The following is a 26951-nucleotide window of genomic DNA, read 5'->3' as shown; positions in this document are numbered from 1 at the left end:
CACCTGCAACTCACGTAAAGAAAACAAAAAAAAAGAAGAAGAAAAGTGTCGTTTGTGGCATGTTGCTCATCTGCGTGCTGTTCACAGCTTTTTCTGGTTAGAAATCCCGTTACGCATCCGCTGCGGGGTGCAGAGGAGGGCAGGCACCACCTGCAGCCCCTGATTACTTCAGAGCCATAATTTAAGGCAAGCAGCCTGCCCTGCCCCGAGGCATTTGGTCTCTTTATTCTGGCTGGTTTGGGTGTCCCAGCATGGAGCAGTGGGGTGCCAGGGGGTGGCAGTGCCGTGGCCCCACTGGGTTCCCCCCAAAGTCCCCACATGGGCAGAGGACAAAGCTCCGCAGCACCCCGACAGCTGGCTGCTTTATGGCAACCGCTGCCAGAAGATCTTGAATGGCTTAAAAAAAAAAAAAAAAAAAAAGAAATAATCTGGCTCTGATGCCTTGAAGCGCACTCCACCTGTGCCCAAAGGCGATTTGGGGCAGGGGGGTTGCTGCCATCCCACCGAAATCAGTCCCTGGAGGGACTCCGCTTCCCACGGGGGACTGACCCTATCCATTTGTCCATCCCCCCTGGGACAGCAGCGATGCTTGCAGGGGCTTCCACGGTCACAAACTATTTTGGGAGGGTTTAAAAATATCCTCCATGCGCTACCGGGCAATCATCCCAGCGGCACAGAGCCCTGCATGGCCGCAGCAGCCCCCGCGCCCCCCAGGGTGACCCCAGCCCCTGCACGACCCCCCTGGGGGGCCGCATCCTGCCCGGGGGGGTGCCGGGCGCTGAGCCCCATCCCAAATGGCTGCGATTGCCATGACAACGCTGACTTCAGCTCCCTCCTCCTCCTCCTCCTCGCTTTTGGAGCCCGTTGGGCTGATGGCTCGGCGCGGTCAACAGCGGCGGTGAGTCCTCCCCTTGGGATCGCGTATTTTTGGGTGGAAAAAGGAGATTATTTTTTTTTTTTTCCCCCGCTGAGCTTGCCAGCAGCAGGCGGTGCCCGTGCCCGAATGCTTCTTGCAGGGAAGGAGCCGGGGAGGACGGCGGCCGTGCTGGCACCGCGCTCCCGTGCGCTGCGTCTGCCCGCGGGAGGTGCAATGAGTGTGCCGGCCTCAGCTTGGGTGCTGCAGGGCTCTGGGGGGGGGAGCCGGGCTCTGCTTTGGGCTTGTAGGGTCCCAGCGAGGTGCTGGGGAAGGGGATGTGTAAAAGTGGCCACCGGGAGCTGAGCTGGGGGGGTCCCATGGAGGCGATGCCGGTGATGGTTCCCCCGCCAAGCGCCACTGGGCACCAGTGGGGAGCCTGCTGCTGCCGGGGGGCTGTGGGGCTGCCCTCCCCGGGGCGTTGCACCAAGGGGACAGTCCTTGGGGCGGCTGGGGACGCGTGTCCAGCCCGGCCCCGGCGCGGCAGCTTGCCTTACAAGGAGTTTGGCTGGGGCGCGAGCGGTGGGAGCAGCGCTCGCCTCCTCCTGCCTCATTCATTGGGAGCGCGGGCGGCGCAGGGGCCGCTGCTCCCCCAGCCCCGCCGTGGCCTCCACGCACCCGGCGAGCCTCGGAGGCACAGGTGGGAGGCTGCTTTCCTCTCTTTCTCCGCGGGTAGAGGGTGGAAAAGGGGGTCCCTGTCTTGATTTTTGGCTCCAGGGGCTGTGGCTGGAGGCGAGCGCATCTCCTCGCCGGGTGGCGAGAGTGGCTGCGTCCCCGCTGCCTGGCGGGGAGGTGGGTGAGGGTCCCCACGTCCCCCCTGCTCTCTCCCGCAGGACCCAGGATGTCCTCGATGTTTGGCAAGCCCCGGGCTGGAGCCGAGCGGCCGCCCCAGAGCCCCCTCGCCGAGTGCAACGTGGCCATCCTGGGGTGCCGAGGGGCCGGCAAGTCAGGTGAGAGCGGGCACCCACGCGCCCCCCGGGCTGCCCAACGCTGCCCTGGGCTTTTCAGCACCCTTGGGTGCCCACCCAGCTTCAGCTCCCTGCACCCTGCTGTCCCAGCTCCTGCCCCATTGCAGCATCCCTGCCCCGATGCTGTGCACCAGCCCTGAGAATTTTTTATTTTTATTTTTTTTTTCTCATGTTTGGGAGAGGAAAAAGTTTCTCTGCAATCTTCCCAGAGCGGGTCAAAGCCTTTTGGGTCGGGCCCACGGCCGTGGCTGGGTTCGTTTGCTTTGCATGCAATGCCTGTGGGGGTTTTTTTAGGGTTATTTGTAGACGTTTAGGGTAGCAGCAGCATCTCTGCTTGTGCAGATCGGGGCCAGCAGGCAGGGGCTGAGCGGGTCCTGCTGGGGAGGACTGCGTGGGTCCCCGAGCATCGGAGCCCAGAAACCCTCCCCGTGCCCCACCAGGGGTGCGAAAACCTCCCAAAATAACCCGGAATGGCTTTATTATTTATTATCCACGAGGCTCTTCTGGGAAAGGTGGGCAGGATTTGGGGAGAAGAGGTACATTTTGGCTGGGAAGGGGGGGTGACGGAGTGGGGGCACCACGGGGGCACAAGGGGCACTGCTTCGAGGGGTGACCGTGCTGTCCTCACCCAGCCCTTCCCATCCCGCAGCCCTGACGGTGAAGTTTCTGACCAAGAGGTTCATCAGCGAGTATGATCCCAACCTGGGTAAGGCACCATCTCTGGGGTTCTCTCCTCTCCCTGTTTTTTTTCCCTGCATGTCCCTGCTGTGCTCCGGCAGAGCACCCTTCCCACATTTCCCACGAATATGGCATTTAAGGAGAGAAAAAAATAAAAAATAAAGACATGAAAAGCAAAAGAAGGGCTGGATTTGACCCAAACCACCCTGTAAAAACAGCGGTGAAAGCGGTGCTCGCCCCGTGGGCACATCCCACAGGGAAAATCAGCTCCTTGCATCCCCGTGCCAGAGGCAAAACCCCATTTTGGGGGGGTTTTGGGGGTACCCGTGCCTCCTGCTCACTCTTTGGGGTGTTTTGCAGGAGAAGGGGACGTGTAGGATCTGGTGTCCCCGGGGGCTGTGCTGTGCAGTGAGTGGGTCTGGGCATTTTTTTCCGCTCCGTTTGAGTAATTAATAACTATTTTCCTAGGCCTGCCTCCAGTGCGCAGTGAAGAACTGTAAATGATTTATCAGGGACATTAGGGAGATATGGACCCCGTCCAGGAACCAGCTCCAGCCCCTCGTAACTCTTAGGAAAGAAGGAAAAATCCTTTATTCAGATCTTGTTTGTGGTTTTGTGGCGGTTCTGCCATCTTCCCATGGCAAAACCTTCACAAAACACATCCCCTAAGACCTAGCCGGGAGAGGGCAGCTTCCAGCTGGGGCACCCCATGGGAACCCCCCTGTTCCTAAAGCCCTGCACCCGTTCCTAAAGAAAGGAGCTGCTGCTTTTGCCTGATTTCTCAGAAGCCAGCTCCGTGGCAAGCCCCCAGCAGGGGCTTTATCTCGCTGGGTCGTGTTTAGATAAGGGCTGAGCCAGGGCGCAGCCACGGTGGCCGTGCCGGGGTTCCTCCCGTCCCCATAGGAGCACACAGAGGGGACAGGGGGTGATCAACCCACCACAGATTTTGGGGAAATCTCATGGGGGTGAACCCTGGAGGGAGCTGAGGGCGTTAGGGAGGGTTTGGCTGCTGTGGCTCGGAGGGGTGAGGATGCTGCTGGTGTGAGACTGGAGGGGGACCCAATTTCCAGCAAAACGAGGGCAGAAGGTGCTGAGCTGTTTCGGTCCTAAAGAGCAAAAATAAATCAGTCCCATCTTACTTTTTGCATGCAGTAGGAGAAAGCTGCCCCCTACCAGGTTTGCCGAGCGGCATCACCGCTGCGCCCACCTCCGGCCACCCCAAATAACACCCGTGTAGGAAGGAGCGAGGCGAGAGGACGCTCCTCACCAGGAGCTTTGCCCACCACATCCCACCCAGCCAGGGCTTTGCTGGGTGTTGGGGAACGTCCATCCCATCCTCACGGCCCCATTTCCCTTGCAGAGGACACCTACACCTCGGAGGAGCTGGTGGACCAGCAGCCGGTGCTGCTGAAGGTGATGGACACCGCCGACCAGGTGAGGGGCCGGGCAGCTCTCCCCGTGCCTCCAGCTGCACGGGGCCGGCTCTCACCCCGCTCCTCTCGCCCCCAGGATGGTCCTGGGAACTGCGAGCGCTACCTGTGCTGGGCCAACGCCTTCCTGGTGGTCTACAGCATCGACGACAGGGAGAGCTTCGAGGGCTGCCGCCGCTACCTCGACGTCCTCGCCCGGCACGCGCGGGGCTGCCAGCACGAGAGCCCCGTGCTCCTGCTGGGCAACAAGCTGGACATGGAGCAGTACAGGTACCCACAGCCCCTCTTATCCTGCTGGGGAATTGCTCACGGATCCCTCCCACATGGGTGAAAAGCTCAGATTTGAGGGTTTGGGATTTTTTTTTTTTTTTTTTGTGGTTATTTCCACCCGTGTTGGCATTTGTCGCATCCTCGTGCGTATCCGGGGCGGGCTCTGCCGCCCACGGGGGGATGCGCTGGCACGGAGCCCACCCCTGCTTTCGGTGGGATGTTTTTTCAGCTGTGTCATGAGGCAGCGTCAGCATGCTTTGGGCTTCGAGCTCCAGCTCCTTGCGGGCTGTTTGTGCTGCTCTGGGACACTCTGAGCTTGTGTCCTGCCTGCCTTCGACTCAAACTTCCTGATTTGGCCATCCCCAGAAGGTCCCACTCTTGGGTCCTGCCCTGTCCCCTTTCCACAGGGATGTGCTGGCCCTGCCATCACCCCCAGCCCCCTTTATCCTCCCTTGGCACACCTTTTTGTCCCCTGCTTGCCCCAAGACACGGGGACTTGCCCCTCTCCCCTTCCCGCACCATCACACCACCAGGACGAGCGCCCCGCGCGAGGCTGCGCACATTGTCCCCCGTCCCCTTCCGCAGGCAGGTGACCAAAGCCGAAGGCACGTCGCTGGCCAGCAAATTCGGGTGCCTTTTCTACGAGGTGTCGGCGTGCCAGGACTTCGCGGCGGTGCAGCACGTCTTCCACGAGGCGGTGCGGGAGGTGCGGCGCGAGGCGGAGCGCAGCCAGCCCCTCCGGCCCCTCTTCATCGCCGAGGAGCGGCCCTGCCTGCACGTGGCCACCCCGGCCACCTTGGCCACCCGGCAAGGGCTGGCCAGCTGCACCCTCAACACCCTCTCCACCGTCAACTACAAGGAGATCCCCTCGGTGGCCCAGGCCAAGCTGGTCACCGTCAAGTCCTCGCGGGCTCAGAGCAAGAGGAAAGCGCCCACGCTCACCTTGCTGAAAGGCTTCAAGATATTTTAAGGCGCTTCCCCGCGCAAGGGAGCGGTGAGAGATCCCCGGCCCCCGGCTCTGCGAGGGGCTGGGAGCATCGGGAGCGGGGACCTTGTCCCGTAGACACGTGCACAGCCCCGCCTGGGCGATGCATCTGTGGATTTGGGCACCTCCCGGGGCCGGGAAGCATCGCTGGGAGGGCGAGGGCTGTGCCCCGGGGCCGTTCGCTGGATGGAGTCCATCAGGCAGAGGTGGGGAGCCCAGGAAGGGGGAAGGAATCCCCAGGCACAGAGGAGCCCGTGTCCTTCACCTGACAGGTCCCCTCGCCGAGCAATAAGAGGAATTTCTTTTTTAACCTGAACGGGAAAGTGGCGGATAATGTTACAGCCGACCAAAGGTCTCAGGTGTCCTAAAATTGATTCCCATGCATTGAAATAACTCGTACCAAAATCGCTTCTTTTTTTAACCAACTTTTATACGACAGTGTTCCTTTTCAAAGGCTTTGCACGGAGAGATGCTTCACCGACCAGGACGCATTCCTAAAAGCTTTTTGTTTAAAAGACTGGTGTGATGGACTTCCCAAATGTCTTAAATTATTTCGTGGCCTCTGCGTGTGCCCTGTGAGGGGCGCGAAGACAATCCTAACACAGAGCACCGTGCGCCGTGACCAGGCTCTACCTGTGCCCAGGCCAAGGGCTGTGTGTTGGAGCTCATCTGCTGCACCAGGACAAATGTTCTGCTTCTCCCTGGAGCTGCACGGATCTGCAGAGTGAAACACCCCCCTGGACATTTGTACATATATACATAATATAGATACGACCTTAGCGACGTAGAGAGAGATTCGATAGGGGATTTCGATCAACTTTGGCAAATATTTTAATAAAGATGACTTTTTGAAAAGAGCAAACCCTCCTCTGCTTCGGTGTCGGTGTTTTCCTGAGGGCTTGTTCCCCAGCTGACCGTGGCGAGCCCCCAGCCCCTGGTGCCTCAGCCCCCAGCCCCTGGTGCCAGCGCAGGAGGGCGGCATCTGGGCGAGGGGGCGACGCTGGCGGGAGGGAAGCCTGGAGGCAGCTGAGAGCAGCAGGTAAAGAGCACCCAGACGGAGCTAAAATGGGGGAAGCACAGCTCTGAGAGTCCAGAGCCACTTCAGCTGATGCAGCTCTGCTGCTTCCCTTTTTTTTTTCCTTTTTTTCTTTTTTTTCCCCCTCCCCAGGCTAAACTGCATTGTTAAATTTCCCCATCTCCAGTGTGAATCGAGACATTTTGTTGCGTTCCTTTGAGGATAAATGCTTGGCCCCCAGCTGCTGTTACATGGCATCCTCTGAGCTCTCCTTGTACAGCGTGGTGACCGTCCCGTCCTTCCACTGAACCAGCACCTCCCCTGCCCTCTCCTCCTGCAGCGCCGGCTCCCGTGGCTGCGGGCTGCCTGGGCTGTACTCCTGCACGGGTATCAGGGCCTGCTTGGCTTCCAGCTCGGCTTGCTGGGCAGCTTGCACTGCTTCTTTGTACATGTGGATCTTCCTCTTCCTGCAGGGAAAGCGTGAGAAGGAGATAAGGGGAGAAGCAGCGAGCTCAGCCCACGTTTGGGGCACGTGCCTGAGGTGCTGTTACATCCATCCCTTTGTGTGCTTGGCCCCGGGAAGGCGTTAGCTGCTCAGGGGAAGCGCTGCCAGCCACGCTGTGTCACCGAAGTGCTCTGAAGTGTCTGAGTACACACAGCCCCAGTGTTTACACTTGGAGAGCACAGCGCACCACTTAAAGCAAGGCAGTGACACCCAGAGAGACATCGTTAAAATGAGAGGATGGCCGGGCAGACCTGCAGCATCTCTTTTAGGCTTATCTCAGGGTGAAAGCTCGGCCCCTCGTGTGTCTTCTCGCTGCAGAAGGCAGCGAGTTACTCCTCAGCTGCAGGGCTGAAAGCACTGTGGGATTGCAGATGGCTGGGGAGTTCTGCTTCGGTCCTGTGTGCCCCTGTATTTATGGGAGGGCACCCCAAATACACACATTTTGTGGCGTTTTCCTCCCAAAACCTCTCTTGGGCTGGCCAGTGCTTTTGCACATGCTTTACTGGTGGGGATCCAGGGCACAGAGAAGTGAGGGTGCTTGTTCTGAGTGGCACACGAGGAGAGCAGGAATGCAGGGAAGGTTTTACGGTGAAGCAGGGGTCAAAGGAAGTTTGTCTTTGCTCTTCTCTCCATCCCTCAGTGCTTGTTCCTGCCCAGCCAACCCCCCATGTCATCCGTTTGAGGTCCTTAGTGCACCACCACACCCCGAATTTTCCTCACTCACCTGTTTCGTGTAATGTTAATGCCCAGGAGGACAAGACCCAAAATCGTGGCCACGAAGGAAAGCGCGAGGACGGAGTAATTCCACGATGATGCTGGGGGAAGGACGGAGAAGCAGCGTTAGCATGCACAGAGCAGGGGTCTGCAGAGCCCAGCCAGGTGCTTTCCAAGCTAATTAATCTGCCTCACATGGCTTTTCCACTTTTGAAAGCTGTGAGGCTGTGCCCGAGGGTGGGAGCAAGGCCGAGATGTGCAGCACCCCACCACGAGCACTGCTCTAAAAACCCCTCCTCTCTGCAGCCTTTCTCACCACTGCCACGCTCAGGAAGGTGGATTTTGCCCCAGAATACGGGATGTGCAGCGCGGATGGCAGCAGATGCTCTGTCCTTGAGTTTTGTGGCTTTGAAGTTGACCCTCGTGGCGCTGACCCGCTCATATCGATCTGCTCCCGTCACCCTGCCAAAATCACTGGTGATCTCAGACCTTTGCTCTTTTGGCAGCACATGCCTGGAAAGAGGCTGAAGCCCTCTCTGGGAGAAGACCCTACCACAGCAAAACCCCAGGCCTGACTTCACCCACGGCCTGCTTCTCTGGGAGGTGAGGCCGAGGGTTTATACACCTGGGGTAAAAAACCTCCTCAGATAATTCCCTCAGGCACCTCTGCTAGGCAGGAGGGTTCCCAGCCAAGGGCTGTGCATTTCTGTTCGGACTCAGCCCAGGAACATCAGCAGGACTTACGGTCTTCTGTGCGGAAGAACCACAGCAGATTGTTCAGCTCTTCTGGATCCATACCCGCCACCAGGGTGGAGTTATACGCTGTGTGGTCGTACACCTGCGTGCTGGTGAGGGCTGCGTAGAAGTAGCTGTCCTGCACTGCCCTGGCTGTGGAGGAGAAGAACAGAGAGATACAGAGGTCTTTCACTGCAATGAAAGACGCTGACTCTGCCCTCCCACCTTCCCTGGCACGTGCAGATGCACCACCGGGACCTGGTGGGCAGCACTCACCTGCTTTCTCCTTGCAGACGTTCCCCTCCGTGACATCTTGCCACCACTGAGCCTTGAGGCCTCGCACGTTATCGAGGCTAACTCCTTTCCTGCTCGCCACCAGGTAGCTCTGGCTGCTGCCCAGAGGGGAGAGCAATGAGTTGGAGCAGTCCCAGCCCGTGGAAGCTGTGTTGTCACAGGGGCTTGTCTGCACCCCGCTGTCCCCCAGCACAGAGAGGCAGCTCTGCGTGCCCTGATTCTTCAAGGAATCACCCTGCCAAGACCACTGCTGCAAATCTGACTTTGGGTCACAGTTCTCCAGCTGTAAACTCTCGTCCGCCAGGCTGGCTTGTAAACACAGCTTGAGTTTGGCATTCTTCATCAGAAAAGCTTCCGTGTCTGCAAAGAAACCAGAACGTGAGTGTGGCCACCGTGTCACAACACGAGTGTGTCACCTCCGTGACCATCAGGTTCTCCCCTGGTGTCAAAGAGGTTGCAATACTGCTGTGAGCTAAGGCTCAGGGTGCAGCTGCCCCCATGGTCAGGCTGCTGCTGACTCTCACGTGTGTGCCTCCAGCTCCTGTGAGCCTGCCCTGCACACAATGCTGTGCCGTGGCCCCTGCTGAGCTCAGAGTGGGTGAGAATCTGTGAAGAGGCTCAGCCTTGGCACGTGTCGCTGCCTTCACCCACACCGCTGTCCTCTAAGCCTTTACCTTGCAGCAGGAAAAAGGGGATTATCCAGAGTATCTTCATATTTGTACGTGCAGCTCGGATGGATCACGGCTTCACCAGCGTTCGTTCAGTGTGCGGATGCCTGGGAAAGAGAGAGGTGAGAGGGGAGGAACAACCTCACAGTACCTTCCTGTAGCTCCCCCTGTGCAGTGCCACGGGTTTTATCAGTGGGAGCCCTGACGTTATCATGCAGAGGGAGTGGAGAGAGTGAGCCAGCATGTTCCTTTTCTGGTGTCTACAGATGAGACAAGAGTACAGCTAGAAGCGACGATCTTCTAAACAACCCTGTGCTCGTGCTGATGCCCCTCCCTGCTCCAGCTTTGTATTCAGACAGGGGACCTGATGTCCCTGTGCAGCTGGGCCATCTCTTTCCTTCTGCAGATGTGAGTTTTTGCTGCCAGGATGGGGTGCAGACACAGGCAGAGGCTCTGGGAGCCACTGGGGTCTGGCACAGGGCTGGGGTGGGACCCCTCGCCTGGGTGCCCCTGTACAGGTGGGAGCTTGGTGCTAGAGCCAGCCCCTCCCCAAATAACCTGGCTCCTTCCTCGCTCCCCTGCCATGATCCCAGAGAATACGCATTTTGTGGGCAGTGATGATCTGCTGACGGCCCGGGGATGGCAGAACAAGGGTGTGGAGACGAGGAAGCAGAGGGCTCAGCTCCAAGAGGAGGACAAGCCAGCTTGCCGTTGAGGCAAAGGTATCTCCCATCCCTCAGGGAAGCAGAAAGCTCCTCCTTGACCTTTAGTCCCTCATTTGTCAATGGCATCAGTCCAGCTTTTATAGCTGCTTGTCCAACTCAATTCCTCAGCCTCCTTTGGAAGGACCTGAGCAGAGCAGAGGGCTTCCCAGCCCCCCTGGCCCCGTCCCCCCAGCGCTGCCCTCCCAGTGCATGACGCAGGCAAGGCCAACTGAGCTCGGGCAGCTACATCCACATTACCCCTAAAATAACAGCTTGGGCATAGGCGTTTTGACACCTGAACCCCAATATGTGGCCGCCCAGCTGGTGGTCCCCGAGCCGAGCTACTTGTGGGTGGGAGAGGCTTGAGCACAGGCTCTCAGCAGGGGCCAGCACTGATGACTGGGTGTTCCCTGGAGGAATAATGACTGCCAAGGGAAGGAATGGGCTCAGGGACGAGGAAAATCGTCCACTGCAAGCTACCTTGTGACCGTGAGGTTGGACCTACCCAGCCCACTGCTCAGCCACCAGAGAGCAGAGCTGCTGTCACTGCTCGCTGGCCTCATCTGAACCGTCACCCGCTCGCAGGTGAACACCACGCCGACCCCACAGGCGATTAATTATTATATGAAGACCAAGACCTGTGTGACTGCCTGACACTTACAACTTTCATTCTCATTCGTAGCGTGGCCCCGCACTGCCTAAAACTGTTCCCTGGAAATCGCTCGCGAGCATGTTCCGCGGCGCCAGGCGTGTCAATAACACTCCTGCTGACTCCTCAGCCAAGCGTTCATCCTATCGGTTATAGACCTAATGATTGCCACTATTTCCACCCCCCCTTCTCAATGTCTTCACAATTCAAAGTTCACTTTTTATAGCCAACCAGGCATGCAGGCTTGCTCCCTCCTGCCAGAGAGCCGCCTGTTAGCGATGCTTGGAGGACAGGGCTCTGAATATCTCACGTGCCCCCCTTTGGTTCCGTATTTCAGAAAATATGAATAAAGCTGCTCCCCGCAGTTAGGTACGTCAATTACCTTGCAGTCCAGGTAAGCTTTACCTATTGACATGGATCACTCCACAGCAAGGAGGAAATAAAGTGCTGATGCCAATGAAACCAACTTCCAAGTCTGCTACACCCTAATAAGAAGTGCCACTTGAACGTGTAAAGTCTTCCCGTGCAAGGCTTCTGTCTAATCATTTGCTCGAGCAAGAACATTTGACATGCAGGTTGCTCGTTTTCTCCTGAGGTGTTTCACAACCTGCAGGCTACCTCCTGGTATCTGCACTGCCGCCGTCGTGCACAGCAGGGACACACGGGAGGACTGCTAAAAGCAGCCCCTCAGGAGGAATACAGTGGCAGAACGGATATCCATCTCGTATTAATAGGAAATATAGGAAAAAGCCTTTACAGGAATCCTGTTTTTGTAAGGATCTTTGACACCCACGTTGAGCTGACCGAACGACTTTGGAGGTTTCATTCCCCAAAGTGCTCCCAGGTCGGTGTGCCTACCCCAGCGGAGAGCTCGCTCCGGTCCTCCATGTGTGGTTGACCCATTTCTCCAGTAGGGACCAGGTAACAGTGAGTCCTACAAGGCTGGGCACCCACTGGAGAGTCTGGATCTTTTAAAGTCATCTCCTCCTGCCTTCCTGAAGAGCTGCTCTGCTTTCCATATCCCAGCTTGGGTGAGCACTGCTCCAGGACACAAGGTAAGAGGGTGATGCCTTCGCCACTGCTGCCCTGCCCATGTCTCAGCAGGCACTCTGGCCTCTGCTGGATGGGGCAAACCCATAAATTCAGGCCTTAGACATCTCTAAACTATGGGATTTGGTCTCTCAGCCTCAGCCCTGTGAAGACAGAGGGTGCTTCCCAGCTTGGGTACAGCATGGAGAAGTCAAAGAAGAGAAAGTTCATGCATTATGGGAGGTGGAAGGAACAAACAGGCCAGTAGCTCTCAAGAAAGCATTTTGCCCATGCTATTTTGAGTTTATATTCATTCCTAAACAATGTCATCCTTTTTTTTTCTCTTTTTTTTTTTTTCTTTTTTCAAATGGGATGTTGACATGCAAGCTGCAGCTCTATGCTGCATGTATTTCATAAATGGAGTTACTCGCCACAGCCATCCCAAATCCTCCTGTTCAAAACCAGGATCTGTGGAATTTGGTGGCATCCTATGATGCCTCAAGAAAATATAGAAGAATGGCAAGAGACTGCTTCTTACTACTAAGATGGAAAAAAAAAAAATCTGGAAAGATGATGAAGCACAGCCTCTGGTAGGATGACAACGTCCTGCTGGTCCTCCTACTCTGTACTCATTACATTTCATGCTTATGGTGTCCCAGTCTTTGTAAATTACTGTCCTCTTGCCCTCCAGGCTGTCTCTCTGATAATTATCTTAACTGACTGTGTTAGAATGTGCCAGTTACTCCAAATACACCATCCCAGTGGGATGCCCTGTCTTTGGGATTCATACAGGACAGTGTCACACCGTGGAGACACAGATGGACAGGTTTGTGTATGTAAAGGTACATTGAGGACTGAGTTCACTTAAAGAACACACTACAAATGCTTAGCATTTAAAATATTGAAACAAGAAAGCGGACAGAAGTATTTTTCAACCTTTGTAAACCCCAAAGTTAAAAGCAAATCTAAGTTACATTAGGTATTTCCAGGCTGTTTATATGCAGGAGTTATCCCAGCCTGCTTCTCCCTTCCCATTCATTCTCGTCTTAAATATGTCACGCAGCCTTGACTTAAAATTTTGAGGAGCTGAGCTTCCTAACCAAAAGAAACGAACCCATTAACAGTAGCTATAAATTAACCCACCAGCTAGCGCACCAGGAATGTCAGCTAATCCCAGCTAACTCACCAGAAACACACAGTTCCCAGGAGAGGGGCAGCTACATTTCTTCTGCGAGCCCTGCCGCCTGAAGACGTCTGCCCCGAGCACCCGTCAGCGCCTTCCTACGGTGACCAGGTTGCCCGTCCTCCTCCTCTCCGAGTGCTCCGGGCTGTGATTCACTCTGCTCCTGAGTCATGCGTGAAGGCTAGTCCAACAGGTGAGGTTTGCTCCGGTCCCTGAAAAAAAAAACACACCTCTTTAGTGGGTCCATTTACAGCACGGGGTGAACGACCTTTTCCCAAAGAATGAACCGTAGGAAACTTGCAGTTTATTTGCTCAAGCTATTGGCATTATCAGTATTAAAAGAGCACGCCGAGTAAAATGGCGCTGTAATAAGTTACCCCAGGGGTTAAAATAAGGGATAGTGTTCGTTCTGCCTGGCTCCGTCCTCACTGCATAAAGGAAATGTGTCCTGATAAGCAGGCAATCGCCCTTTTTTTTTTTTTTTTATTTTTTATTTTTTTTTTTAAATTGAATGGTCATTCTAAGGAGCTCGGAGCATCTTAAAGAGTGCCTGGTTTTGCAGACAAACGCAAAGCACCCATCAGAGATTGTGCCATCTGTGTTAAAGGTAACGGGCATCTGAGTTGGCCAAGTTAACAGACTGCCAAGAGGCTTTGCAGCTCGAGAAGGCTGGTGTGGTGTCTTTCTGTGCCAGACACGTTTGGGGAAGAGGATTCATTTTCAATACAGTCTTGGTGCGCTTCCTGATCCATGGATATCCAAGCTGGATCCCTCTCAGTGATGGCTTTGTGCACACAGCTAGCACTGCTTAGCTTCAGCTTAAGGGGAGTCTCCACATGTTCACCCTGTTCTTGGTGTTTTCCAGCTTGAAATAAAGTGCCTTCGGCATTGCAGCCCTGCTCCAGACTGATTAATCTTTTGAATCCCACTCTATATCCAACTCAGAGCTTCCCCTGGCTGCCCCTGTGCAATGTCACCCAGAGACAGAAGGGTTTTGCTGGTCAGTGTCAGCCTGGCAGGGCTCAGGTCAGAGCTCACACTTGGAGACACATCCTCTGGGAAATGAGGATGGACAGCACACCACGCTGCAAATCATGCTCTCTTCCCTCCTCATTTCATTTTGGGTCATTTAAAAATACACCTGGCCAGTGTAACGCAGTCTCCAAGGAGAAGGATGGAGAAGCTAACCACGGCAAAGAAGGGGCTGGACCAGCACAGGACTGAAAAGCCCCAGCAGGTCCCCTTTCATCCCAGGTTCCTACATAGCTTGACTTAAAAGTCTGGGCACCGTCCTGCCTCGGTGCTGCTCAGAAGCAATCTTTTCAGCAACCAGCGTGAGTGTTTTATTTCAAGCTTCCCCTGACAACACTGGCACTCTTTAATGAGAGATATCTCTTTACTTCTTGGAGACACTTTCAGTGTCTTTGGCTAGGAAGCAAAGTGTAGATAGGACGTTGATTTGTGTTCTGCTTCCTCCTAAGATTTGTCTTTACTACTCATAGGAAGAACTCCTTTGACCTTGACATTTTAATTTTGCTTATCTTTTTTGATCCCTTCTGTGTCTTTGACCCGAAATGCCTGGTTACAGAATAACTAAACATTCAGAGTATTTTTTTTTCCATGTACAAAAGCAGAGTTCAAATCCAGCAGGAAAGCTGCTTTTCTTTTTTTCTTTTTCTTTTTTTTTTTTCACTTTTTTTTTTTCTTTTTCTCTTTCTTTTTCTTTTTCTTTTTTTTCTTTTTTTTTTTTTTTTTTTTTTTTTAATAATTTATTGCTTTCCCTGCTGTAAAAAATGCACCCAGACAAATCTTTAGTTAAATGTCATGTACACTGTGGACAAGGCATAGAACAACAATAGTCTGTTTGAATTATATGGTTGCATCAGAGCTGAGGATGATTTACTTGGGATTAAGTTATGTTAGAGTGAATTTAAGTCCACTTCATAAATGTAATGCAAATGAAATATTAATTATTTCATGAGTAAGCCTGGCAGAAGCCCAGCATGGACTTGAAGTATTTCCAGGAGCCTTAACTACAGACAGAACTGAGAATACCTCTCCAAGGCTTAAGTTCACCTCACTTCTGTTCAGATAGAAGGCAAAGCTCCTTACACAGTGCAGATGTGCCACTGGCACTTTTCACTTTTCGTGTGCTTGGATCTAAGAGCAAAATATTAATACTGAGCAGCACTTGAGTGCTGGGTTTAAACTGCCAGCTTTTGGACGGTGCTTGTGCCTTCTAAACATGTGTGGTATGTTCCTGGCCGTTCTGAAGGCCACGAAGTGTTGGTGATAAATCCAGGGTTTCACCCAAGATCTCAGCTGATATTTTCCTGCACCACACAGAACATTTTCTTCAGTTTAGTCCATGCAAGGGCGTAATGCTAGTGATGAGAACAAGCAATGTTCTCCCACACCATCAGCCTTTGCTTCACATTTAAGCCAGCCGCTGCACATCTAGCCACGTCCATCAGCCAATTCTTTCCTGAATTGCTCCCTCTGCTTTTGGAAACCATGAATATTTTCAGCATCTGAGATAATTATGTGGTCAAATTACACACTGTGTGAAACACTACTTCCTCTCTTGTGGAGCCTGATAGCAGTAAGTGTCTGATAATACTTCTTGCAATCTCTTAGTTTTGTCCAACAACTAACTGTTCCTTGTTTACCAGCCCCATACTATTAATGATCAGACAGGCTCCCAGCCTGCCCTTCTCCTCACGTCTGTTTTGCAAGCAGAAATATGCTGGTTACTGTAATCTCTTCTTGAACAGAAGCCATTCCTGCATCCTTGTTCCCCTCGTGTTTATCTTTTTTTTTTTTTTTTTCCCCAGAAACATATACACCCTGACATGAGCTGACTGGAATTGCACAGAGTGGCCTGGATGTTACAGAACTGAGGATTTTCATGGGGCTCCACTAATAACAGAGAATTAAGCTTTTTGGAGCAATTGATCTTTATGCGTTGACACTCAACTGTGAAATTATCTTGGTATTTAATATTCTCCTTTTCTTGGAATGTATGGGACATAATCACCACATTTAGGATTGTTTGGCTCTTTTATTACCTTTCTCATTTACACTTTCCCATCAGTTCTCCTATGTTTCTACCAGTGGAGATGGAGGCACACTCTGTGTCAGAGGGGAAAAAGCCCTGATGACGGCCAAACAGATAAGAAAGAGGGAGTAAAAACACATAGTGCTATTTAATGTGGCACGAAATCTCACGTTCCTTAATGATCCTTCCCCGGTGCATCCTCCTGACATGAACTGTCCTCTTATTTTCACATAATTTACATGTTTTCACTGGCATATATAAATTGTTCCCATATTCTCACGTACTCTGTTTGAGAAATGCCTAATGTCAAAGGCACTAGGCTATGTCGTCATTTAGATGTATAGGGAATTGCGTGTGTAATTTACACTAAATGAACGTCCACACAAATAAACCATCTTCCCATGGGGGAAAAGAATGTCCTCAGCAGAACGATAAAATATTTTGTTTCTTATGTTATGGGAGAAGACAGTTCTTCAAGTGATTATCCTGACCTCATGACTTACAAGAAAACATTCTTCAAATTATAATCGCTGTTAAAACAAAGCTGTCTGCTGGGCCAGCCACAGAAATTAACACTGCAGCTGCCCATCTGCGTTGGAGAAAGGGAAGAACCAGTGGCTCTGCAGTATGCAGTGTCAGCACCCCTTTTTGCCTGGATATTTCTTTGTGTTAACTCAGCACTGATGCCAAGCAGTATCAGAAATGTGTCCAGAAATGGGTTACGAAGTTGGTGCAGTGCCTGGGACACCAGTCCTGTGAGGAGCAGCTGAGGGAACTGGGGGTGTTCGGTCTAGGGGAGGCCGAGGGCAGAGCTCATTGCTCTCTGCAGTGACCTGAAAGGGAGGTGTGGGGAGCTGGGGGTCGGCCTCTTCTCACAGATAACCACTGATAGGACTACAGGGAATGGCCTCAAGGTGTGCCAGGGTGGAAATTAGGACAAATTCATCCTCAGTGGTCAGAACGGAGAGCTTAGGGATATGGTTTAGTGGGGACTGTTAGCGTTAGGTCAGAGGTTGGACTCGATGATCTTGAGGTCTCTTCCAACCTAGAAATTCTGTGTGATTCTGTGATAACAGGTTGTGCAGGGAGGTGGTGGAGTCACCATCCCTGGGGGTGTCCAAGCTTGGACGTGGTGCTTGGGGACACGGTTTAGTGGGCGACACTGGTAGCTGAACCAGCTGATCCTGAAGCGATTTCCCAACCCTAATGGCTCGGTGATTTCACAATAAAACCCCGAGGCGTGGAGGCGGCACCTAAAGCTGACAGCCCTCCCCCCCGCCCCGCCATGGCGGCCCCGCCTCAGCAGCGCCATGTCGTGACGCCCCCTCCAGGCGCCGGAAGCGCCGCCATGCGGGGCCGGCTGCTGCGGGCCTGGCGTGAGGGGCTGAAGGCGGCGGGCGGCGGGGCCCGGAGGGAGCCGCCATGGAGGGTGCTCTTCTTCGGCACCGACCGCTTCGCCGTCACCGCCCTGAGAGCCCTGCAGGCCGCCAGGTACCGCTCGGGTAGCGCCCGGTGTCCTGGCTGCCGCCATTGAGGGGGGGGGTGTGGGGAGGGACTGGGGGAAAGGGGGTGAGGGAGGGTGAGGGAGGGTGAGGGATGGGGGGGGGCACTGAGGGGAATGGGGGAAGGCTGGGGGTGAGGGGAGGTAGGGTTGGGAGAGGGTTGGGGGTGAGGGGAACGAGGAAGGGCTGGGGGTGGAAGGGATGGGGAAGGGAAGAGGCTGAGGGGGTCGGGGGAGGGGCAGGGATGGGGTTCAGGGGGTGCTGGGGGAGGGCAGGGCCCGTGGGTTGGTGTGGAAGGGAGGGGAGGCGCCATGGGGTGGGATAGGGACCGTGGAGATACGTGTGGGACCGTGGAGAAGAAGCAGGGATGGTAAGGGGACAGGGTTTGGAGTGGGGGGTGAGGATTGTGGGGATTGGGGATGGGGTTTGGGATTGAGAGGGTTTGGGATTGAAAAGGGAAGCTGGGGTGTTGAGGGGGCTGGGGACCATCTAGTGGGTAGGACTTGAAGAGGTGGGCATTGTGGAAACGGACTGCAGCAAGGGGTGGGTGTGAGCCAGCCTTTGTCTCTCCTTAGCTCTGCCTGCATGAGTCCTTCAGTGCTTTGTCCACCTCAGGGAGCCCAGCGAGGACTTGCTCGTGTCCAGGTTGGAGGTGGTGACCATGCCCTCCCGCCTGCCCAGAGGCCTGCCCGTGAAGAGCTGTGCCCAGGAGCTCCAGCTGCCTGTTCACGAGTGGCCGCACACGGGGCCTGTGGGGCAGTTTGATGTTGGTGTGGTGGCATCCTTTGGACGGCTCCTAAGTGAGGACCTTATTCTGCAGTTCCCATAGTAAGTGGGTTGACAAGACATCTGCCACTGATTCATTAGAAAAAACAGGCTCCACTTTTGAATGTCACTGTAATCAGTGCCCAGGATTTGTAGCAGGCAAGGTGAGCTTCTTCCCGACGGTTATCTGCTTAGCCTGAGTCCTGCTTCTGTCTCTGTGTTGATGGAGAGCTATGGAGACATTCAGCGTAATACATTTACCTTTCTTTCCCTCTCATCTCCCTTTCTGTATTCACTGAGAAGCTGAAGATTATATAGTGTGAATTTTCCTTTAAGTATATATTTAAACCAGTAACATGTCAGAAAGTCTCAGTAGATAATTCCAAAGGTAGCCTCAGTGTAATCAGTGCTGCACACCCATTTGTATACGTTTCAGTTCTGTTCCTATTCTAACTTTAAAATACTCCATTTCAGTGGCGTGCTGAATGTCCATCCCAGCTTTCTCCCGCGATGGCGTGGTCCTGCACCGATAGTCCACACGATTCTTCATGGTGACAAAGTGACTGGGGTGACAATTATGGAAATCAGACCAAAGAGGTATGTTAGACGTGCTTCTCAAAACAACTCGCTGCTGCTGTTCTGTGTAATCGATAGTTTCTTTAAAATATATGTGTTGAAGGGTTTCAAACTTGAATATTGGAAATTTTAATCTGACCGTATCAGATTTCCCACAAATACGGTATTTAATGAGTTCATGATTTGTACTCCAGACTGCTGTATTAAAGGCTTTTTTTTTTTTATTGATGGAAATACTCAGTAGTCACGCCAGGCAAAATGCTGCTTTTTTGTAGAAATTGATTCCCAGTAATCTTGCTTCAATATTAAAGCTGTGTCTTTAGCTTATTTCAGGAATAAAGCAAAGTATAATAATGTAAATAATAAAAGGATTTATCTTTTTATTGTAGCAGCATGTAGCAGTTCTGGTAGTACCTTCAGCCTGTTTAGATTGTTGCCAGCAGCAGCAATCCCAGCCTGTTCTCTGTGTTCTCTAACTTTTAGCATTATTACAGGGAGCAGACACAGAACAGATAGTCACACAGCTGGATTAACAATTTGGTGTGATATTACAGAAAAGAGTGAGTTTTCAGACTTCAGAGTTGCCCATAACATGTGATTGTAAGAGAGAGCAATAAACTGCTTGCCAAGGGATGAGGGAGGTATCATCTGTTTTTAGCTTTAGCACAAACTCTCGCTTGGATGGCTTGTAGAAACACGTTGTCATAGCTTGATCTTTTCTTTGTTAGATTCTTGACTAACAGTAGATCTCAGAGAAGTGTGAAAAATTCTTCCTAAATATCTCAGGTTGTTTCTTTTGAAGTTTTGTACTTGTGAACTGTAAACTTTGTTTTGTTGAAACTTGAGTATTGCTTACCTATATAAGATGTATCCAGTTTTTCTTTTCCCGCTTTTGTCATGTTGGGCCAAATATTAAAATTTAGTTTTCTTGCACTGTCAAATAGATGAACAAAAGGTAACGGGTAACTGAGTTAATGTATTTAACGTATGCTTTTGACCTGTTAATAGAGTTTTTTCCTGCAGTACACTTGCATGTTTTCTGCCTTGTAGGTTTGATGTAGGTCCAATTATTAAGCAAGAAGAGTTTGCTGTTCCTCCCCACTGTACTACAAAGGAGTTGGAAGAGATACTAGCAAAAATGGGTGCAAACATGGTAAAGTCATGCAAGCTACTTGTCACTTCTGATTAATACTTTGCTTTTAACATTTGTAACCTAGTATTTTTCTTGTTCTGCATTGACTGTAATTGTTAGGAGGAGAGTGATCTGAAAATCAGTGTTTGTGAGCTCTTTCTTGTAGTAAGAGGAAAGCTGAGTGATATGTGAAGAGCCATTGGTAATGGTCCTGTGTGTTGCTCTTCTAATAAGTGAGGAACTTGCATGCTTTGTGTGGAAAAACTGTAGTTGCTTCTTTTATTGAAACAAATATCTGTGTTTTTCAGCTTAAGTATCAGCTTCCATGCTGTTCTAGGGTTAACATCAGACTGCTGATCATCCAGAAAAGAATATTTGTTTATTTAATTGTGATTGAGTAGAAATAATGTATTTACTGTGTTTGTTTATATTATGTAAGGCTTGTGAGTATAGCGACACAATTTTCCTTAGAAATTTTCCTTTATCTTATGAGGAAGTTTTACTGATGAAAAATTAAATACTGTATTTGTATTTGCTAAAATTCTGTACAAAAAATATTTTGCAGCTCCTGTCAGTTTTGAAACACTTGCCTGAAAGCTTAGAAAATAAAAAAGAACAACCAAAAGAAGGAGTAACATTTGGTAGGTACACATTTTATCTAATACAACTTGTTCATTTTTTTTTTTTCTTTTATAGCTGAAGAACTGATTATTCCTGCTAGACTGGGTTTTATTTGTTTGGATACTTTTCTCAGTATGATCTTCCCGCTGCTACCTCTGGCTTAGTCAGAGGGAAACTCCCCTCAGAATTCTTCAAATTTGCTACATCAGTGTTTGTTGTTCTTTCCCAGATGTTTCAAGTGCAACATCAAATCTCTAGCAATGGCATGAAATCTGATCTGATTTATTACTCTTTGTGTTTGTAATGCCAACAAAAGTGCTCAGCTGTGCTTGTAAATATGTATTGAGTATGCACTGTGTACTTAAGAGGGCAACTGGGAATAAAAGATAAGTAAGACAACCTGGGTTGTTACAGACAACAAATGGAGAAAAGAGCTTGTAAAGTACTTAGGGCTAGACAGTGAACCTTCCATTTACCAGGATGAAATCAGTACAGCTATTGGTGTGCCAAAAGATGCAAAACAAAGTACTAAATCTTTTCATTTCTTATTCTTCTAGCTCCTAAAGTATCTGTAGCTAAGAGTTGTATCAAATGGGAAGAGCAAACAGCTGCACAAGTAATTCGGCTGCATCGTGCCATAGGAAGCATGGTAAGAGTGGATTTTTGTAACCCCTTTTCTGTCCTCCAGCAGATCTGAGTTTCGGATATTTTAACTGATGGCTGAAACTCAAGTTGCTTCTGTTTCCAGTTTCCTTTGCAGACACTCTGGAAGGGTAGTCCTGTTAAGCTTATGGATTTTGTGGAAGTGGATAATATTCCTGGTTTTGCTGGTATGTACTCTTAATTTAATCTGTAAAGTTAAATTCTTGTGTCTTTGTAAGCATTAGCTTTGTACAGATTGTTAGTACAATCTTGTACAATTTTGTACATTGTACACAGTTGTACTAAACAGATACTGCTTCCTGGAACTCCAGTAGAACTAAGTTTCACATGTGCTCAGATTCCTGCAAGTTTCTGAGCACAAATACAAGCATAAGATGAATTTTAAGGACAGTCCTGCTTTGTGATGATGTTGAGTGAACAGCAGGCATAGTCCTGTGAATCCTGATATTTGAGGATTTTAATCCTATAATGAGTTGAGAGATCCTCTTCTAATGCCATTGTGGATCTCTCAAGAGGAAAGCTATCCCTGTGTGTACTGCACTTAAACCATTTTCTGTAGTCGCCGGTGAGTCTGAGAGCCTTGTGTGCTCTGAGTGCTGTGCCAAACACACAGATGTTTGGCTACTTGTGGATGAGACAGGGAGCAGTGCTTGAGAATGACTGTTCTGATGCTTTCCAGCTCATTTCTGTCTAATAAAACACAGAATACAATAAAGTATTTTCAAGCAAAATAGTAATTCAGGGTAATTCTGCTTAAAAGAGGCGTGTTTCAAACTTTTTGCTTGTTTATATAAATATGCAAGATGATCTTGCTTTGCTTTTAGACCAAGTATTAAATGACGATGAAGCTGTTCCTGGTTCACTGCTGTACCATAAAGCGTCCCAAACACTGATAGCTCGTTGCAAGGTAGGCTTCTGTTTGTTTTATATGAGGTTTTTAATGTTTTTATGTAGCTTAGCTTTTAATTGTCTGTTGTTATTCACTGAACTAGTTTAGCTTAGCATCATTCTTTTTATTTGATGCCACAAAGAACTTTTAATTTCCTCAAAGTCTTTTTGTTTGCAAGTGAGAATTCTGACTCACAACATGAACTTGATGAAAATAAATAAAATGTGTTCAGTAAGTCAGTGTGGTGAGTTAAAGATTATCATACTTAAACACTTCTGTTTTTATTTTTAGGAAGGCTGGGTTGGAATCAAAACAGTCGTGCTGAAGAAGAAGCTTAGAGCAGTTGACTTCTACAATGGGTACATGCACTCCTGGTTCCAGCAGAGCTCGAGAGCTGTTCATCAGGAATGCAGATTTCAAACACTCAGACTTAGCCCAGCAAAAAAGACTCTCAAAGAGCAAAATACTGGTGCAGGATATAAAACAATAGATGTATCTTAAAAGATGTCTTTAAGTTAATAGTAATATAAAAATATTTCAATACCCAGCTGTAGTGTTTAACTTGGTTTAGGGTTTTCCTCCCCAGAATGTTTGACATGACGTCATCTGCATGTTTTCATCATGGTGCTGAGGATGTTCATTTCTTTTTCCCCATTAAGGAAGAGGATCTCTGAACGTTGAAGACTGAATAAATTTCTGTTTGTGCTGTTGGGTAATAAATTTATTTTTATACAGTGCTTTCAATTTATTTTGGGCAAGCTGTGCACGGTTACCTTAATCTAGAAATATTAAAATCCCTGTCTTAATATTTAGTTTCACAAAAGCAAGGTTCTCGGAACAGAAGCTTGTTTCGTTGCTAAATCATATTTGGAGCAGTGTAGAGTTGGTTATATGCCTCTGTCCGTTCTGTTTGCTAGGTGGGATTTTCTGGGAAGTCTCATATTCCATGTGATCAACCGTTCATTTTTTTTCTATTGAACCAGACCAGATAGATTGTAGAACTAATCTACAGACCAGATAGGTCTTAAGAGCTGCTGCAGCATTATTTGCTCAATTTATTCCCTTTTCTTAGCTTCATGTTGTCACAGAAATTCTGTAAGCCTAAAAAGAAAAAACAATAATTACAGGACATGCCCTCTTTTGCATGTACTTCTGGCTCTTTAGATATTTCAGGGGATTCGTGTCTTTTCAAACACTCATGTCTGAAAGTTAAACTAAAGTCATGTTGAATTCATCAAGGTGACAGGAACTTGACATGCTTAAGTGTGACTCATTCAGAAAGAAACCAAATCTAAAAAAAAAAAGTTGTTATATAACATGGATTAAAATGTTTCTGAAGAAGCATCTGTTAAAGCAGATGCTGCAGTATTCCTCTTTCATTGCCATTGGTTCAACAATTAATCTGCCTCTGACAGGTTTTCTGGAACGCGTGATCCTCCAAGAAACCCGTGCCTGTAAATGCGAGTCAAAAGCTGGAAACAGCAGTAAGGTGGGAGTTGGAATTCTCTACAGAAAGCCCCTTTGTCTCTGACCACAGATTCAAGGGTGCAACTTATGCTGCAGTAATTTTAAAACTTTTGAGAAATTTCTTTGGAAGTTCTTGTGACTTACTCGTGTCCTTTCCTGTTTCTGAACCTGCTCTGGCATCAAAATAGCAAAGCTTTATCTGTATCCCAGTGTGGGTCCAAAGAAAGATCCTCTGAAATCACTTCAGAATTTACCAAAAATACCATTCCACTCTTGTGCAGTGTTGAAATTATTCGGAGAGCAAAACCCTTTGATCAGAGTGGTGTGCACCGTGTAGCTTTGCATGCATTTCCAAAGTGACATGGAGCAAAGCAATGTTATTGCTGGGTGGCATTAATGCTGGTAGCTGGAATATCAGTTTCCACCTAGCAGTGTCTTACATGTTAGCATCGGGGATAATCTGTAGGGCAATTTGTACGTCTCTTGCCAACAATTTTAGATTATGCCTCATGTGAGATCTGCTGCTGTTAGTCACTGGTGGCAGGTGGTAATTTCAGTTCTAAAGCACATGCCGACAGTGAAGAGTTTGTGTTTTACAGGGAGTTTGAGGTGGCATGCACTCAGAAACCCACTAGATGGGGCTCACTGCATCTCTTAAGGGGAAAAAGAAGATCAGCTCGGCAAAAGATCTTGAAAAATCTGATTCAGAATGTCTTCAGCCAGTTGTTTGATATCAAATAATTCCTAAACAGTGAGGTAGCCAGGATACCTATAGCTTTTTAATTTAATTTTCTCAGAGTTCTTTTCTATACAAGAGGTTTTCAAAGATTAAGCAGTTCCTCGTAGCTTAACAGTTAATTGTCCTAGCTCAAATGTGCATGGCTTTACCCCGGTTGTTTTTATGGAGGAAAAGAGACTAAGATTAATTTATTTTTATGGAGGAAATCTTTGACGTGCTATTTTTGACATGGTAGAGAAGCTTTAAAGGGAATTGGTGTTCCCCAGGCAGCTGTTAGCCAAAATATCTCTCTGGAAACTTTGCCTTCACCTAGCTCTGTAGGGATTTAACCCAGTAGGTAATGAAAATCTGATTATTTTTGCAGAACAGACAAAACAAAAATGGGGCATTCACTGATGAGGTGTGGAATAGCATGTCAAGGTTGGCTCTGGAACATAGGCAGGGTGATTCAATCCCCAGGACCACTGCTGAGGTCAAGCACAGCCACCCTAGCAATTGGAAAGTGATACTAATGAAATAAAACAGCTGTCCTCCTCTCAGAGAGAGGAAACATAGCAGAGGTATTCATAGACCCAACATCCGCTACGGCTCAGTTTAAGATCAGTGAAGCCAAATTGCTGGTAGAACTGCAAAACTTTTGGATACCAGAAGGGTTCTGGTGTTGGATGGGGATGATTTCATCTTGAATTTCAAGTGAATGTTAAGGGGAATGATGTTTCCTAGCATGCTGATGACTAGCAGTTGGATGCATCTGTTCTATAACCAAACCCTACTACTCCCCCTGCTTCCTTGGAAACTTTATTCCTGTCTTCTGCTGAATAAATTTCAAAAAGTGTAGGTGATTAATCAAAGGAATACTCAAGACTTAAAATTGTTGTTTGTAAAATCCATGAATAATGTGAAGGTTGAGGCTAGATGGGAATCTCACTTCTTGTGTTTATCCGAACTGCTGACAGCCTGGTAGCTTCTGGGAGGCAGAATTTTCCCTTTCTTAAAAACAAGGGGAGGGATAGGTCATCAGGGTTGGAAACCAAGTAACCTTAATGGAAGTTTCTGTGCCATTAGCCCCAAACTTACTGATGTTTAGGAGCCAGGTCTCCTGCTCCAGACTGCTTCTCGAGGTTGGTGGTCTGAAAGTTAATGCACAGGGAGGAGCTGAGTTACAGCCTCCCTGCATTCCTGGGGCTGATGCTCTCCTTTGATATGTGGGAGTGTGCCTGAGGTTTCAGGTTGCAGAGGGGACACTGCAGAGCACTGACCATAAACACAGCGCCAAGGAGCTGGAAGTCAGAACTCACTACAGCATAAAACTTGTGCGAGGGGTGGACGCTAGGATCTGTTGTAGCTTTTCTCCTAGGAAAAAAAACTCTTGATGCCTTTGGCGTGGTGACTTATCAGTGGTGAAGAAGTGTTAGCACCGAGTGGTGTTTTTTGGCTGGTTTTCTCTTAATAGCACGTCCGTGCCTACGTTGGAAACCTCTGTCTTGCTTTGCATCCAATGCGCTCTGCCAGCAGCCTCCTCTGAGAGCTCAGGGACTCAGCGCAGAGAAATTTGTTTCTCCAAGTCGGCGTTTAGCTGCAGTGGGGAACTGTTTGGGGAAACTTGGAGAGCTTCTTGCTGTTTGATGGATGGGCAGGATTTCAGGCCGTAGGTCTGTGACCATTTAATTGCTGCTAACCAGAAATTTCTCCCCCAGAGACAGAGCCCTGAACTCTGCTGTTTGGTTCTGCTCAGCACCCGTGCGGTGCAGGGACCAGCCCCTGAGCCTGCTTTCCTCTGTGGAACTCCTGGGTTGGTCTGTAGAAGTCATTTGTGTTACTTCACCCTCGAAGTGATGAAACCAGGGCCAGGATTTGGCCGGCAGGCTGCGGAGGAGGAGGGGAGCGGAGAGAAGAGGCATTTCTCTGCGAGTCTGCGGCGCAAGCCAAGAGCTCTGTGGGAAGGTCCGAGCTAATGCTCCCCACTGGCTGCCTTGGCCCAAGCCCGCGCCAAGCTCTTGCAGCAGACTAGACACAAAAGAAAACACACGCAGTCTAAATTCATTGGTATGAGAAGGATGTGCCAGAGTATTCCGCAGCTCTTCTTTTCTCGTTTCTCTGAGATAATTGTCAATTTACATTAAAACATGGATTATAAGGTTGTTTTTTTCTTTTCAACCATAGTTCAGGCTGCGTTGGCACTGCACAGATCTGTGTTTAATACCTGAGAACCAGTCCAGAGCTTGCTAAAGGCTATGGAAATATTCACCAGACCCTTCATGAGCTGTAGGTAAGACACAGAAGAGATCTGTAGCAGAACTGTCTCAGAACTGGAGAGGATTGAGTGATAAGAGAGAGGGAAATCCACACTGGAGCATGTTTGAATTCAGCTTTAATTCAGGAACACTGGCCACCTTTTTGTGGTCTCTCAGTGAAGATTTCAGTGTTGGAGGCTTGCCTGCACCCAAAAAGTTTATTGACAGGAGTACATTTGGGTGTAAACACAGTGTGTTCTGTGCTGGTGAGGTCCTCAATTGCTCTCTGGAAGTAGTGGGGGGGAGGCTGTAGGGTTTGGTAGGGCAGTGATGGGTCACTGTGTCTGACCCCTTCTGTGGCCATCTGTGCTTTCAGCTATAAGAGCAGCTTCTTACCCAGCAGTGTGCTGCTGAATGTGGAGGGGAACCGAACTGTTTCTGTCCCTCCTAGCCATGTTTCCACGTTCCCCGACTTGCTGTCATCCTTAAAGCCCTCTTCCCCCCATCTTGTCCCCCCTCTGGGAGCCCTGCTGCTCCCTTTTAGTGTTCATCCCTGCTGCTCTGC

At 49.8% G+C, this 26951-nt stretch overlaps 3 protein-coding genes across 7 annotated transcripts; 2 read left to right on the top strand and 1 right to left on the bottom strand.

The window, feature by feature from the left end:
* The first annotated feature begins 90 nt into the window (after positions 1 to 90).
* On the top strand, positions 91 to 6441 carry RASL12 (RAS like family 12). 5 transcript variants are annotated; one of them, XM_068695186.1, is made up of 6 exons: positions 202 to 898; positions 1747 to 1863; positions 2531 to 2587; positions 3920 to 3993; positions 4069 to 4259; positions 4845 to 6441. In XM_068695186.1, exons 2-6 carry the CDS (start codon positions 1755 to 1757, stop codon positions 5227 to 5229), a joined length of 816 nt encoding a protein of 271 aa, XP_068551287.1. In that variant the 5' UTR covers positions 202 to 898; positions 1747 to 1754; the 3' UTR covers positions 5230 to 6441. The 5 variants fall into 5 exon arrangements, with proteins under 5 accessions (XP_068551289.1, XP_068551287.1, XP_068551285.1 ...); XM_068695184.1 differs by lacking the exon at positions 202 to 898 and adding an exon at positions 905 to 1085; XM_068695187.1 differs by lacking the exon at positions 202 to 898 and adding an exon at positions 953 to 1553.
* Positions 6052 to 12962, bottom strand: SLC51B (SLC51 subunit beta). Its single transcript, XM_068695189.1, has 6 exons — positions 12744 to 12962; positions 9182 to 9282; positions 8490 to 8867; positions 8223 to 8366; positions 7489 to 7579; positions 6052 to 6726 (listed from the first exon to the last, which is right to left on the bottom strand). Exons 2-6 carry the CDS (start codon positions 9219 to 9221, stop codon positions 6507 to 6509), a joined length of 873 nt encoding a protein of 290 aa, XP_068551290.1. The 5' UTR covers positions 9222 to 9282; positions 12744 to 12962; the 3' UTR covers positions 6052 to 6506.
* A 4093-nt stretch (positions 12963 to 17055) lies between these two features.
* On the top strand, positions 17056 to 22690 carry MTFMT (mitochondrial methionyl-tRNA formyltransferase). Its single transcript, XM_068695176.1, is given in 10 exon segments — positions 17056 to 17289; positions 17916 to 18128; positions 18540 to 18662; positions 19692 to 19794; positions 20339 to 20414; positions 20952 to 21043; positions 21143 to 21224; positions 21882 to 21964; positions 22238 to 22404; positions 22406 to 22690. Coding segments are annotated over 10 exon segments (1176 nt in total). The 5' UTR covers positions 17056 to 17083; the 3' UTR covers positions 22437 to 22690.
* Positions 22691 to 26951: the final 4261 nt, after the last annotated feature.

This window comes from Anas acuta, chromosome 12, assembly GCF_963932015.1.
Source record: "Anas acuta chromosome 12, bAnaAcu1.1, whole genome shotgun sequence".
NCBI classification, from domain to species: Eukaryota; Metazoa; Chordata; class Aves; order Anseriformes; family Anatidae; genus Anas; species Anas acuta.
This window is presented reverse-complemented; position numbering and strand designations above follow the sequence as displayed.

What these genes read in the sequence shown, in the direction of transcription:
- RASL12 (XM_068695184.1), top strand. Translation starts at nt 1,004, where the DNA reads ATGCTTCTTGCAGGGAAGGAGCCGGGGAGGACGGCGGCCGTGCTGGCA. An exon ending in GCTGCGTCTGCCCGCGGGAG is followed by an intron (nt 1,086 to 1,746) that starts GTGCAATGAGTG and finishes TCTCTCCCGCAG; the next exon opens with GACCCAGGATGTCCTCGATG. An exon ending in CGAGTATGATCCCAACCTGG is followed by an intron (nt 2,588 to 3,919) that starts GTAAGGCACCAT and finishes TTTCCCTTGCAG; the next exon opens with AGGACACCTACACCTCGGAG.
- SLC51B (XM_068695189.1), bottom strand. Translation starts at nt 9,221, where the DNA reads ATGAAGATACTCTGGATAATCCCCTTTTTCCTGCTGCAAG. An exon ending in CCCCTTTTTCCTGCTGCAAG is followed by an intron (nt 8,868 to 9,181) that starts GTAAAGGCTTAG and finishes GTTTCTTTGCAG; the next exon opens with ACACGGAAGCTTTTCTGATG. An exon ending in GTTCTTCCGCACAGAAGACC is followed by an intron (nt 7,580 to 8,222) that starts GTAAGTCCTGCT and finishes TCCTTCCCCCAG; the next exon opens with CATCATCGTGGAATTACTCC.